The sequence below is a fragment of the Triticum urartu genome, chromosome 2, assembly GCF_003073215.2.
Source record: "Triticum urartu cultivar G1812 chromosome 2, Tu2.1, whole genome shotgun sequence".
Classification (NCBI taxonomy): Eukaryota; Viridiplantae; Streptophyta; class Magnoliopsida; order Poales; family Poaceae; genus Triticum; species Triticum urartu.
In genome coordinates this window covers 354,549,706-354,562,752 of record NC_053023.1, presented here as the reverse complement: position 1 = coordinate 354,562,752, position 13,047 = coordinate 354,549,706, and the positions used below count along the sequence as shown (strand labels likewise).

The following is a 13,047-nucleotide window of genomic DNA, read 5'->3' as shown; positions in this document are numbered from 1 at the left end:
TCTTGCCACATTTAGCCACACCTCATCTTAGGCAAGTTTGATCAAGTTAGGTGGGTGTTTGGTTCTACCACATCTAAGGCAAAAATAATAATTATGAGAAGTGAATCCCACATTGTCATAGACACAAAGGTGTGGCAAGGTTCCCTTAGACAAGCCAAAGTGTGGCTAACAATTTGAGCAATCAAGTTAGGCAAGTGTGGCAAAAATAATGTGGCAATATATGACAAATATAGTCACAATTCAAACAGCCCCTAAACCATGCAGGAATTCGCTGGTTTTGAAGGCACGTTTGGAATGATTGAATTGTGCTAACTACCCTGCTCCAAACCTGTTCGATGTAGAAGTATGAATGACTGAATTGTGCTAACTACCCTGCTCCAAATCTGTTCGATGTACAAGTATTGCCCATTATCTATGTTCGATGTACAAGTATTGTCCATTATCTATCACGTAAAGTAATTCCTCGGTACCAAAATACAGTCGTACAAACACTTAATTTGGGAAGGAGGGAGTGTGTGCTTGTATGAGTAGTTTTTCCAATGTTATCTTTCATCCGGGTGCATTTCAGTCTGAGTTCCACCTTCCCTACAGATCTTTCTTGCTCTAGATTCTAGTTCCAGAACAATATCTTCTTTTAATGGAGGTAGTTTTTTTTTGCCTCATTCATTAATTAAGAGGGAATGGAGTTTGTTACATGGCCCATGGCCCCAAATATATTACATTAGGTCTTTAGTCATTACTCCCCCGACATTATTAATCCCAACTTTTTCGCCCCGGCAATGGCATTGATTAATCCCAACTTTTTCGCCTCGGCAATGGCATTGATTAATCCCAACTTTTTCACCCCGGCATTGATTAATCCCAACTTTTTCGTGCCGGCAATGGCATAGATTAATCCCAACTTTTTCACCCCGGCAATGACCCAAAGCTTCGCTTCATTCTTTATATTATGAAGAAGGATCATCGGTGGGGTGCTCTTGTGATGAACGACTCTTGTGTTCCTTTCATTCCATATTGTCCACGATGCAAGCATTGTGAGCGAGGCCATGGCCTTTCTATTTGGGACGGAGTCATCGGACATTGTCAATCCACCAGCCCACAACAATATCTTCAAACAGGCCGAATAAGTATATAGTACAAAGAGGTGCAAAAGGTCAAAATACTATTTTACATGAACTACAGCTTATGCAGCATAGGATGAACAAGAAGTTGCAGGTACATATACACCAGAGAGAAAAATGTCTCCAATCCCATGTCTCAGCCATTCAAAACCGAAGGGCAAAGGTTTCCAAATCTTAGACTCATGAGAAACCCACAGCGGCTATAAACATACATGGTTCCATCTTCCTCTTGCATGCACCATTTCCAAAACTTGTTGCTGCATCCCCTTATCACAAATGGCTCTTCCACTTCATTGTCATCTCACATCTATGTTTTTTCTGCTGCCTTTCCTCTCCATGGTGTTTGTAGATGCAAACTTCACCGTTTCAGAAGCGGCATATTACCCTAATTCTGATACAAAAGGGATCAAAAGTAAGTATTGCATATCTCAATATGAGATATGCTGCTAAAATTGTGGAGGTCACATGTTGTCAAAAAAGAAAATACTACTACTTGTTTCTGACAAATACTTTTAGATGGAGCATGTGAGTGGCACATTTCAGGCAACACTTAACAACTTCGATGTTTCTGCATCGGCAAGCCTCTACAGGAATGGGGTAGGCTGCAACGTGCCAACACATGCTATCGGATCCATCTGTGGTGGTGCCCCAGGTTGCGTAAATCATAACACCATTTTTCTGTTTCAGATACAAATGCCAATATCCAACATGTGAGGTGCACAGATCCTTACTGCTCTGCAAATGGTGTGACAATCGTAATCACTCACTCGGTGTGGAGTGACGGCTCTAATTTCATCCTCAGCCTATGGCTTAGAGTGCGGATGGTGGTGAAGCGCTGCTTGCCCTTGTCGTGTTGAACTGAGTACAGAAGATGCGTGAATACAAGAAATGTGACAACCCCGGCTAAGAGAAACCGGATCGTCCCGTATTCCAGACCAGAAATCAAGAAGAAGTCTTCTGTAATACAGCACTACTTACCATAAAACAAATCAGCTCTTTATTACAATCTATATTGGGTAAAGGGGTTCTAATATAACGAGAAATTACATCGGCACGACGACACTACGCTTGCCACTGTTGCTTTATGCAAGCAGCAAAACAACTCGAAACAGCAGAATAACTTCTAGCAGCGGAACAACGAACTCCACTTCGCAGGGACTATAACTGGAACGCTTATCCTAACTCGCGAACAAGGGATCCACGGCAAACAAACAATCAATTCCGGCATGACCTGCAAACTGGCATGACACATCAGGTCAATATATTGAATGTACTTGCAAGCTCACAATAACCAGAAACATTCAAGACAAACAACAGCATGACAATTGCAGGTTAAGCAGGGATTATCATGAGATCATCAGAATAACATGGCATGAACAACATGAACATGATACAGCTAGAACAATATAAGCATGGAATAAACATATGAACATGATGATACTATCATGCAACCTGACGACATTATATACACCACTTATTCTGCTCGGGTTATCTCATAACCATCACATGCATCACTTACCAGCCTCGGACATCACACGATCATCTCAGAATCAAATCAAGTTTGGTATAAACAATGCCGTAGTAATCATTAAATGACCACAAGAAGCTTGATCTTTACCCATGATACCCACACATCACAAATATCCAACAACTCGGTATCCTCGATACCACGGTGATCATCTCACGATCACATAATGATCAACCAACTCTGGTATCTACGATACCTCCGTGATCCTCTCTTGATCACAACCAATCTCTTTCTCATCATCAAACAAGGGTTGTTGTTAAGCAAGTTATTATTATTACTGTTGACCCATAGTGTGACCGACACAAATTGGGCCCTTATCCACGGGCACGGCTATCGATAAATTTAATACACTCTGCAGAGGTAGCGCACTTTACCCACACCACGGAATCCATGGCCTCGCACTCCCATTCGGGTGGACCAACGGCATTCCGACAGAATTCACCCATTGCCATGACACTCTTATGGCCACTCCGACCAACTCCCCACTGGGCTTAGTCCTGGGTGGCCCAGCCTACCAAAGGCAAAACTACCACCGTCGTGGCAAATAAACAGTCTCAAACGGGGACACTGTACCATAACAACAACGAGTTCACAAGGTCATGTCTGCTTACCGGCCAGTGTAACCAGTGTAACACATGCCCATAACCTTCCCTCGTTGGAGGCACCGACAAAAGGCATGACAACGGACGACTACCAGCCTCCCCATAAAGTCAAATGTGGTTGCACTTGTCAGCCCGATATAGTGGCACCATGACTCAGCCAACAGTTGTTCAAGTTCAATTAAGTCGATTAAACTTGAATGCAATAAGCCGAGTCGTATGAAAATAACATGATGCAACTACAATACATGAGTATGACATCAACATAAGCATGGTTGGGCATCATTACTTCTTAACAATACAACAACAAATCATACATCTGACTGAGCATGGCATACTGACTAGCATGAACATCACAAGTATACACTTCTCAGAAACATAGCATGACCACTAGCATCAACAATAAATATCATGCAACAACATATCAGCAATGCTACCATGCAGGCATTTAACCAACGGGATGCAATGGAACATGCATAACGATGGCACTCGGAACAGATGATAGTCATGCACCGAAGACCATCTCCGACATCAACATGTACTACTAGCAAGCATAAGCATATGAAAGGAATACTAGCAGGAATACATGATAACCAAGTGCAAGACAACATAGCACGAGAGTGAACATGAAACTCTAAGCATCACCGGAACAACGGTAACCATATTTTAAACGAGCAAACATTGATTAAATATTCAAGTTAAAAACCATGGCTACTGCATGACTATCATGCAAGTGGGTATTGTGGCTTGCTTGGGGATGAAGAAGGCTCCGGGGAGAAGTGTGGAAAGACCGCGAAAGGAATCGCCGAAAAAGTTTCTCTCCCAAAGGGGGCTGATTAGGGGCAAGGGCAAATTGATCATTTTCAAAATTTCAAAACATGGTGAAAATGATTCCATCGAAACGGGCTCGACGAAACGAAGAAGTGGGCTTTGGATTCACCTCAATCGGCTCAATCGGAGTTACGAGCAAAAAGATATAGTTGCTTTTCTGCCAAGGACCCATTTGTAAATAAAATCATCACAAACAAGCCCTCAGCCGGAAAAACAAAACGCGCACTTCCGGAAATACGCCTTTGCCTCGGAGAAACATATTCTAGACTGAAACAGAGAGAAATACGCTTTCAATAAAAGAAAACGCACTCTGCCTGATGGAGAAGCAAAATACGCTTTCCAGAAATAGAAAGCATACTCATTGGAAGTACGTCGCCACTTATCCGACGTGATGATAGAGGCGAGGGTGTCCCGATCTTTCGATGAGATGATAACTATCGATTTGGTGGAGACGACTTTGACGATCCGACTACAAACGTGCATGACGTTGCGCCTTAGCAATCGCTAAACCAATCTCCTGAGGTTACTGACGATGCTGGAAGCACGGTCAGCCTGACCACGAAGGTCTATTTCTGCAAGCAATCGAAGAACGAACAAGAATATGATAAAGCAATCTGAATATTGCAAATAAATATGAAGTATTGATAATGGTGGGGATCCAGAAGCGGTCTTGGTCTGGTCGTTGGACACAAACGAAGTACACGAAGTTGCAATGGCTAACTTTTAACTAAACAAATCCCAAGAAAAAAGCTACTAGATGGATCTACTTATATATGAGCAAGGGGTGGCGGCCAAGGAGGTAGGAGGACGTCCCAAGGCAGCCTAAAACTAACCCTAGGTCGTACAAGGCTCATGGGCCCAAGTGGAGGTGATGCAACACCTTTGGGCTTGTAGTTTGACTCGGATTCTGCTGCAACGTCAGATTGTTTCGTCCGTAACTCAACGCTCCGGACGAATTTGAATGTGAATCCAATTGGGTTGGAAAGAGCACGAAATCTAGTTTCCAACAAAAAAAGAATCACCCAATTCGGAGTCCGTATGAAAAAGTTGTTCGCGTTTTGAGTCAGGTATGTCTGTGCAGTCCGAATCTGAATCCAGAACGTGAGAGACTTGGACTCTATCTTCTCTTGGCCCAAAAGTGACGTGAGAGGACTTTTTGAACACAACCTAAACTTCTCCTTTTCCCTTATCTTCATATGTGGATTGTACAAATGTCCCATACACCTGCAATTAGACAAAACACAAAAGTGTGTGAAGTATTTTTGTTCTGGATAACAAATAGATTATTGAATAGTTTGCATTAGAAATCACCTGACAAATATGCATGTATGCAATATTTTTGGTCGTATCCAAGGTATTCATGTCCTCATCACGTGGCAGGGACGGGGTCAACGCGTGTGGCTGCCAGGTGGGGTCACGTGGGGAGTGGGGCCCGCCTGGCCTCTGTCTTCTTCCTCGCCCTGCTCCCGCACGTGATAGAGGAGGCAGGGGAAGGCGCGTCACCGACGACGGGTCGGCCGGCTCCGGCCATCTCCGGCGAGGGCGGAGCCACCGGTGGGCTTGGGAGGCCACGCCGCTTCCATTCAAAGAGATAACGGACACCGAGGAAAGCTAGGATGGCCACGACTTGGAGACAACAGAGGACGGAGTGGCGGCGGCCGTTCGTGGGGCGGTGGCCAAACGTGGCTTCGGTGACAAGGCAAGTAGGTGGGGATGGTCGCCGGAGTGCGGTGGTGGTTCTGGTGGTGAAATTATGAGGAAGGGAGGCCGGTGCTGAGCCAATTTAGGCTGAGGCCGACGGCGGGCACGGTGGCCATGGGGGTCGAGGAGAGGCTCTCGAGCTCGGGTGAGAGGCTGGGGAGGTCTAGAGAAGGGAGGAGAGGAGGCTGATGAGCTCGGGAGGCCACTGGGATGGCTATATATAGCCGGGGCGAGAGGCACGAGCTCAGGTGCTGCCAGGCACGTCCGGCCGAGGCCCTGGCGACGGCAGTGATCACGGGGAGGCGCGGGGAAGGCGGCGAGGGGAGAACAGACGAGCTACAGAGGAGCACGGGGCAGCAGGAGCCAAGTGGGAGCAGAGGAAGAGGCCGAGCGCCATTAAAACGCTGTCGGACACAGTGATCCCGTGGGCGAACGACGACGAGCGCTGACAGAAAGGCTTATGGAGGGGAAGATGGCTCCAGGAGGACGGCGACGACGCGGGGAACCTGTTGGACATGCTCACGAGCGCGAAGACGACGAGAGGAGGAGGGGCCCGAGCAAAACACTACCCAGCTCGCGGCCATGGCATGCTAGGGCAGTGGTCACCGCGTGACCCTGGGCATTCAATGCTCACTGGCGCCCAAATTGGTGTCTAGCAGAAAGTCCCTGGTGCCCTTAGTCTATCTAAAGAAATAATTGGGTCCAGGGGCAAAGAAGAGATTTGCACCTAGCTCCAAAGCAGATCAACGGGAAGGTGTTTGTTGCCCTCCGTGGTTCACATGAGAGGATTTAGGCTCTGAGATTTGGCATAGCATGATTAATCACTAAGGTGATTCTGGTTACCAAAAATCAGACTAAGAGGAGAGGTTTAGCTGAGGATTGCTGTAGAAACTGTCATACTGGCCAGATTAGGTGATTTAGATGATGCACTCATTTGAAGAGGCAAGTTGATTTGAAATTGGGCATGGCCCAATGATTTGAAGATATGAAGATGCTCAAAAAGTTTCATGTTATTTGGATGAACCAAAATAGCACTTGTTTCATATAGTTTTGCTCTGGACAGAAACTTAGAAAAATTGCACAAAGCAAATGATGTAATGGATTGAGCTAAATCTTGGTGGGGAGAGTTTATATGGATAGGAGAATGCCCTGGTAAATTTTCAGCTTAAATGAAGCAATATAAAAGATGGTTGCTTCACAAACTGAAAATCTGACCAGAAACTAAGATTTGGGGCTGGGCTCACATAGTTGAGTTATATGAGCTCATATTTGGTGAAGAGTCATTATTTGATCATCTGAAGGACCTTGCAAAATTTCAACTCATTTGGATATGCCTAGCCTGTACTTCCTTCACAATCAATTCCCTTAGACGGGAACTTTGAAAAATTGCTCAGGAATATTTACTAGACAAATTAAGTTAAATTTTGGCATGATACAATTATTTGGACATGAAAAGGTGTCCAAAAAGTTTGGGGTCAATAGGGTAAAGATAATTGACACTTGCTTCACAACTGCCATTCAGGACAGAATAGGAAAGGAATTAATTGAGCATAGGACAGAATAGGAAAGGAATTAATTGAGCATGATGGGAAACATGGCCAATGAAATATTTTTCCATATTTGAGGAAGATATGACCCAAACAATTTATGAGAATTATTTGGGAATTTTTGGGAGTGATAGAAATATAGATTGCTTCACAACCTAGGGCAAATTGGGTTATTCCTTTAATAAAAGGAAGAATATTCTCTAGAAAAAGAATATTGGGATTAGGTCCAAGGTGGAAATGGAAAGGTCTAGGAAAGGATTTGAGGTTGACAAGCCACTCTGGAAGCAAAGAAAAGGTCATCTTCTTCAGTTTCCAGACCACATAGTCACGAAAAAAGAAAACTCAGACAAAAACATCAGAAGAAAGGGTCAAAAATCAGGCTGTTATAAGAAACCTGCCTCAAATTATTGCATGCACGACACTTGACTGCTTTCATCAGATGGCAAAAGGAAAAAAAAGAGAGGCAAAACTGAAAAGTACGCTAGTTCTGATCTTGAAAAATGAGTTAACAACAAAACTGACATGTTGCAGCTTCGTTGTTATCTCTCTGCTACAGGGTTTCATGTAGCTACCAAGATAAGAACATTGTCTTCAAGATTACTGAAGGCAGCAATTTCCTCTACTACCTAGAATTTGAGATCACAGTCCAACAAGGCAGCAAGGACATCATCACAGTCCATCTTTGTGACGTAAACACTAATTAAACTGTGTAAATCATGCATAGAATTATTTACACCAAATTATACAGAAAGCTTTCCATGTGCATAAATTTCACAGTACTAAATACCTGTTGATGGCTGGATGCAGACTGTGAACCAGACATGCCAACTGGCCCCTGTCCATAAGGATGCTGTTTAGCAGTAGAGCTTCCTGCAGTGGTGACCAGAAATGGCTAGTTCTGACAACCATAATACTTCCTCCATTTCACAATGTAGAGCGCTCACGCTTTCCGAGATCTAAGTTTGACCATAAATTTAACCAAGACCAACTGCAGCGAGAGCAAAAATACGAATTCTGTGGTATGATTTTTGCTCCCGCCGCAGTCGGTCTCGTTGGTTAAATTTATGATCAAACTTAGACCTCAGGAAGCGTGGGCGCACTACATTGTGAAACGGAGGGAGTACCGCAGAACTGGACAACAGGGGACATAAATGATTCTGACATGCAAGTGCAGCTGCAGTAGTTTTATACAGAACTTAGATACAGCATACAGAGAAAATATGAATTTCTTATGTACTCGTCATGAATAATCTTGTGAAGTATTTGTGGTAATTTGTCATGGTTGTGCTTACCTGTCTAGTCTGTGCGCATTTTAAAATTGCACATGGGAGAATAAATATAGCACGAGCAATTTAGCAGCTCTTCTCCAACTGTCTTCAAAAGACACCAGTCCTTGTTTATTAGATAGAGATCATTGATCAACCAATCATCACATTTCATGGAATAAATGCAATGAAGTCAATCATACTCTTATAATAATTGATTATAATTAGCACCAGTCTTACCAAATTGGAAACAGCAAGGTCTTCAGGATATACTTGCTTACATCAACATGGCAACATATAAGTACTGTACATAGCCATACTTCAACATAGATTTGGCTAAAACTACAAGGAACCGACTGAACCTTTCAATTGTCCACTGGAGGATAAGCAGAAATTCCCAACAAGGATGTCAGTCCTGATATTTTGTCAAGAAACAAACCAATTATCAGTAACCACTTAAAGGACTCATCAAAATAATAAATTTGACAGGAAGGTACAAATTAACACATGGTAATTGAATGAACAATATCATGTAATATCCTGAATACTCTAACAGTTTCAGAAGTCAAAAGTTCACAACACACACAAATTTAAACTTAAGTCAGAACCAGTTATAACTTAAAGAAGCAAGCTAATATGAAAATGACTCAAAATTTGTCAGGAAATTAGGTCAACGGTAAAGCAATTAGATGAGCTCACCCCAATCTCGGCAATATCATGTTATACAAACCACAGAAGCTGCAGAATTAACAGAGCTTCCAGTTTCTTGTTATAGAATATGTGGCGGCTATGTGCAACAACAAAGAAAAGCTTCTCGGTAAATAGCATTAATCTGCATGTCAAACATCTGACTGGGCACACACAAACTTTAGCATGGCGAGTGGGTGGTTGCAGGCATTAGGCAATAAGCATCAGCATGTTTTCTGCTTTCGTCTCATATACTGTCATGCCCTAGACAGCATTGATCATGATTTCTGTTTTCTCTTTCTTTTCCTTTTTGTTTGTTTCGAGAAAGATATCGTCCGATTCTCCTTCTATTGATTCTTTTCCGATCGAGACGTACGGATCCATGTGTCTACATACATAGATTCTGTTCATGGATTAACGAAAATGTGCAAGAGCTCTATTTGCCTCTGCCATTCTACAACTGGTAATTACACATCAGCCCACGGTCTGGAGGGGGACGCGCAAAAGGGTTGCACTGAGAAAAGAGATAAGGGATTGGAGATACTTGTTGCCCGTTCTTCATTGACAAAAGCATCCTCATATACAGAGGGGTTTCCTGACAGATTTATCTAGAGATCAAATCCAAACTTACTTTAAACTAACACAATCTCATTTACCTTAAACTAACACAATCTCGTATCTCCTAACATAATGGGCAGGGCATAGCCAGGACGCCAGCCCTTAGCCTCACTGCCCCTAGCCTGTCCGCCGGCTGTGGTGGTCTTCTCCCCATGTTGGTGTATCAGGGAAGTCCTCACATGACTAGAAAATAGAGACTTGAAACACGTTGGTAACAACACAGAGGACAAGAGACTGAGTTAAAATTCAACATAGTTTTGATGCCTGCCCGCCAAGCATCCACCAGTCCAATTTAGGAGTCTCGCAACCTACAATCTGCCCCCTCCATTAACATGCTAAACTATAATGAGTTGGAATGTTAAAACATTATACCATTCGCTGTATCTGCAACTGCTCTTGCTTGTGTTGTATGGTCAGGATGATTTCCTACAAAAGAAATTGCTTGACTACTTGAAGCAACATCATGGTTTCCATTCTCAGGATAGCTTGTCTGTAGAATTTCATCCAGATGCTTCAGAAGAACGCTTGATTGACTCTCAATGTATGACATTGCCTCCTCAGATTTGGCGGCCCTTGAAGCTATAAGGCTAACCATACGGCACATGTTAGAGAAGCGAACATCCAAAGATGACCGCATGATACTGCTAGATCCACAGTTAGGTTCTTCTCCCATTCTAACAGAGCGGGCATCTTTCCTCCATCTCTTCAAAATGTATTGTTCTGGGAGCTCCTTGATATTCTTGAGATCAAGTACCTTTAGTACATGACAACACTGGATTCCAACAGATTCAAACTTCCTGCAGCTGCAAGTGGCCAAGCCATCTAGTGCATCAAATTTCACAATGGCGTCTGATGGCTTCTCATCAAGTGTTATTTTGTACTCTGACACTGTCCCAACCGCACTGCAGGGGAAGGACATGCAGTTCATGTAAGCCTCAAACTCACCCTGGAACATCTTGAAAGCTTCAGGTGTATATGCATTTGAAGATTGTTTTAACATTCGCAAGGACGGGATTGGCAAAGTCACCTGATTTCCATCAACATCAGCCTGCAATTTCTTTGAGCGATGCTCTTCCAGCATGGTCTCGTAACGCTTGAAGAACAGCAGAATATCTTCTTGCTCATTGAGCTCCCGTTTTAGCTCATTAATCATACTATCCTTTCTAAGAGTACTGAGAATATCAGCAGAAAACACAGTTCTCCTATAAGGCAGAGCCCATTTTTCTTTCTCTAGAAATAGTCTGCTGAGCCATTCACTCTCACCAATGTCATGTTTCTCAATTAGCTTTTCCCATGCAGACAAGAACTCCATCTCATCCTCACAGTCAAAGAGACACTGGCTCAAAGCATTGCCAAAACTTTTCGAGCTTTCAAACACCTGCTTCAAGTGCCTCTTTGAACTGTGGTATATATGCCACACGCTTGTGCAATGGTTACTCCCAGGCCAGACCTCTGCTGCTGCAATGGCACATTCAGAACGCTCATCAATCAGAATAGTCTTTGGCTGCCTATCACGCATGGCATCATCAAACGCCTGAAATACCCATTTCAGTGACTGGATGCCATCATCATAGAGCAAGGCTGCACCAAGCACGAGTAACTGCTTGTGGTTGTCCACACCAACAAACAATGCAAATGGTCGCCCATACACATTCAGCCCATATGTTGTGTCAAAGCAAACGACATCACCAAAGCTTCTGAAGTCGATGATTGACTTTGCATCAGCCCAGAAGAAATTCACAGCTAAATTCCCATCAGGTGCCATTCCTACTGCATAATACAGTGAAGGGTTTCCCACCTGCAACCCTTCCAAGTATTCCAATGCAGCACCAGCATCCCCAAGCTGCACACCCTTTCCCTGCTTCCTTCGATGCAGTTCCCCTGGGCCAAGCTCATGCCCTCGAGCCCTCATCTTATGGGACCGCAGCTTGTGCACGGTCTCTGAGTTAGCGAGTGGGTGATTATGCTCCGCAATAAATTTAGCAACCCGGTATGTTCGGCATGGGGTGATCTTGATCACCATTCTTGCCTGGCAACCTGTTCGTGTTGGTGGTGGGCCTGGCCTAGGTGGGCCTGGTGCCCCTCCACCAGCATTGGCGCTGATACTGGCTAGGCCATCATGCTTGGCACGGTCACTGACGCCCTCACGGGAACAAACAAAGATACGAGACACGATCACCCCATGCTTGCGCTTCTTGTATGAGCGGCGGACGCTGAAACCCACATGCTCGGCGTACCGGTTGTAGAAGGCATAGGCGTCATCTTCCGTCTCGAAGTGCATCTCTGGGCGTGGCCCGTCCCTTGGGTCCGGCAAGCTTGCGGCGGCAATGGTGTGATGCGAAGAACTTGACGGAATCATTGCCACCGCGGACACTGCAGAGGCGAGCGGGTGGTTGTGCTCGGCGACAAATTCAGTGACACGGAAGGCATTGGCCGAAGGGAGTAGCTTGATGGTGAGGGACGCCAAGCAGCCGGTGCGTGAGTCCGGGCACCTAGGAGGCGGTGGCGATGCAGCAACGGTGACGTCGGTGGCGTTGGTCTCATCTTGAGGCTTCTTGGGTTCTTGGCGGAAACCTTGCTTGGAGCAGACGAAGAGACGGCGGGTGACGGTGTGCCGGGAGTTCTTGGACTTGTTGGACTTGCGGACGACGAAGCCAAGGCGGGCGGCGTATGCCTTGTAGAACTCGTAGGCGTCGTCCTCCGTCTCGAAGTACATGCCCATTTGGGGCGAGGAGGGGACGGCGGCGTCATCCCCGGCAGCAGAGGGGGTGGAAGTCGAGGTGGCTTGCCCGAGAAGCGCGGGCTCCTCGGAGCCAGCGACGGCGGCGGAGGAGGAGGGGGAGGATGAGCCGGAGGTAGTCGGCGAGGAGTCCCCTGAGAGGGAGGCAGGAGGGTGTGCGGTGGTGGACATTAGGGTTTGCGCTAGGGTTTGGAGGAATGAAGGGGGAGAGCAGCCGGAGGAGGAAGAAGAGGTTGGATGGATTGGCTGTGGAGGCGGCGGCTGTGGGTAGATGTGTGTGGTGGAGGGATTGATTAGCGCCATCGTGTGAGCGTTGGTCTTTGGTATGAATGTGCTTACAACATCTCCAACAGCCGCGTTATACTAATACAAATGCTCGTGCGTTGCGCCGGGCAAAAAATGACACAATC

The 13,047-nt window shown here is 45.2% G+C and overlaps 1 protein-coding gene and 1 pseudogene across 8 annotated transcripts; one reads left to right on the top strand and one right to left on the bottom strand.

Moving 5' to 3' along the window:
- Window positions 1-988: 988 nt before the first annotated feature.
- On the top strand, window positions 989-8,510 carry LOC125536682 (annotated as a pseudogene).
- Window positions 2,102-12,943, bottom strand: LOC125537280 (protein FAR1-RELATED SEQUENCE 5-like). 8 transcript variants are annotated; one of them, XM_048700568.1, is made up of 5 exons: window positions 10,270-12,942; window positions 8,833-9,007; window positions 8,620-8,719; window positions 8,115-8,501; window positions 2,102-2,359 (listed from the first exon to the last, which is right to left on the bottom strand). In XM_048700568.1, exons 1-2 carry the CDS (start codon window positions 12,938-12,940, stop codon window positions 8,958-8,960), a joined length of 2,721 nt encoding a protein of 906 aa, XP_048556525.1. In that variant the 5' UTR covers window positions 12,941-12,942; the 3' UTR covers window positions 2,102-2,359; window positions 8,115-8,501; window positions 8,620-8,719; window positions 8,833-8,957. The 8 variants fall into 8 exon arrangements, with proteins under 8 accessions (XP_048556525.1, XP_048556527.1, XP_048556530.1 ...); XM_048700570.1 differs by having other exon boundaries at window positions 8,115-8,197; window positions 8,620-9,007; XM_048700573.1 differs by lacking the exons at window positions 2,102-2,359; window positions 8,115-8,501 and adding an exon at window positions 9,292-10,080 and having other exon boundaries at window positions 8,643-9,007.
- Between the last annotated feature and the right edge of the window lie 104 nt (window positions 12,944-13,047).

What these genes read in the sequence shown, in the direction of transcription:
- LOC125537280 (XM_048700570.1), bottom strand. Translation starts at nt 12,940, where the DNA reads ATGGCGCTAATCAATCCCTCCACCACACACATCTACCCACAGCCGCCG. An exon ending in AGTTGCAGATACAGCGAATG is followed by an intron (nt 9,008 to 10,269) that starts GTATAATGTTTT and finishes ACAAAATATCAG; the next exon opens with GACTGACATCCTTGTTGGGA.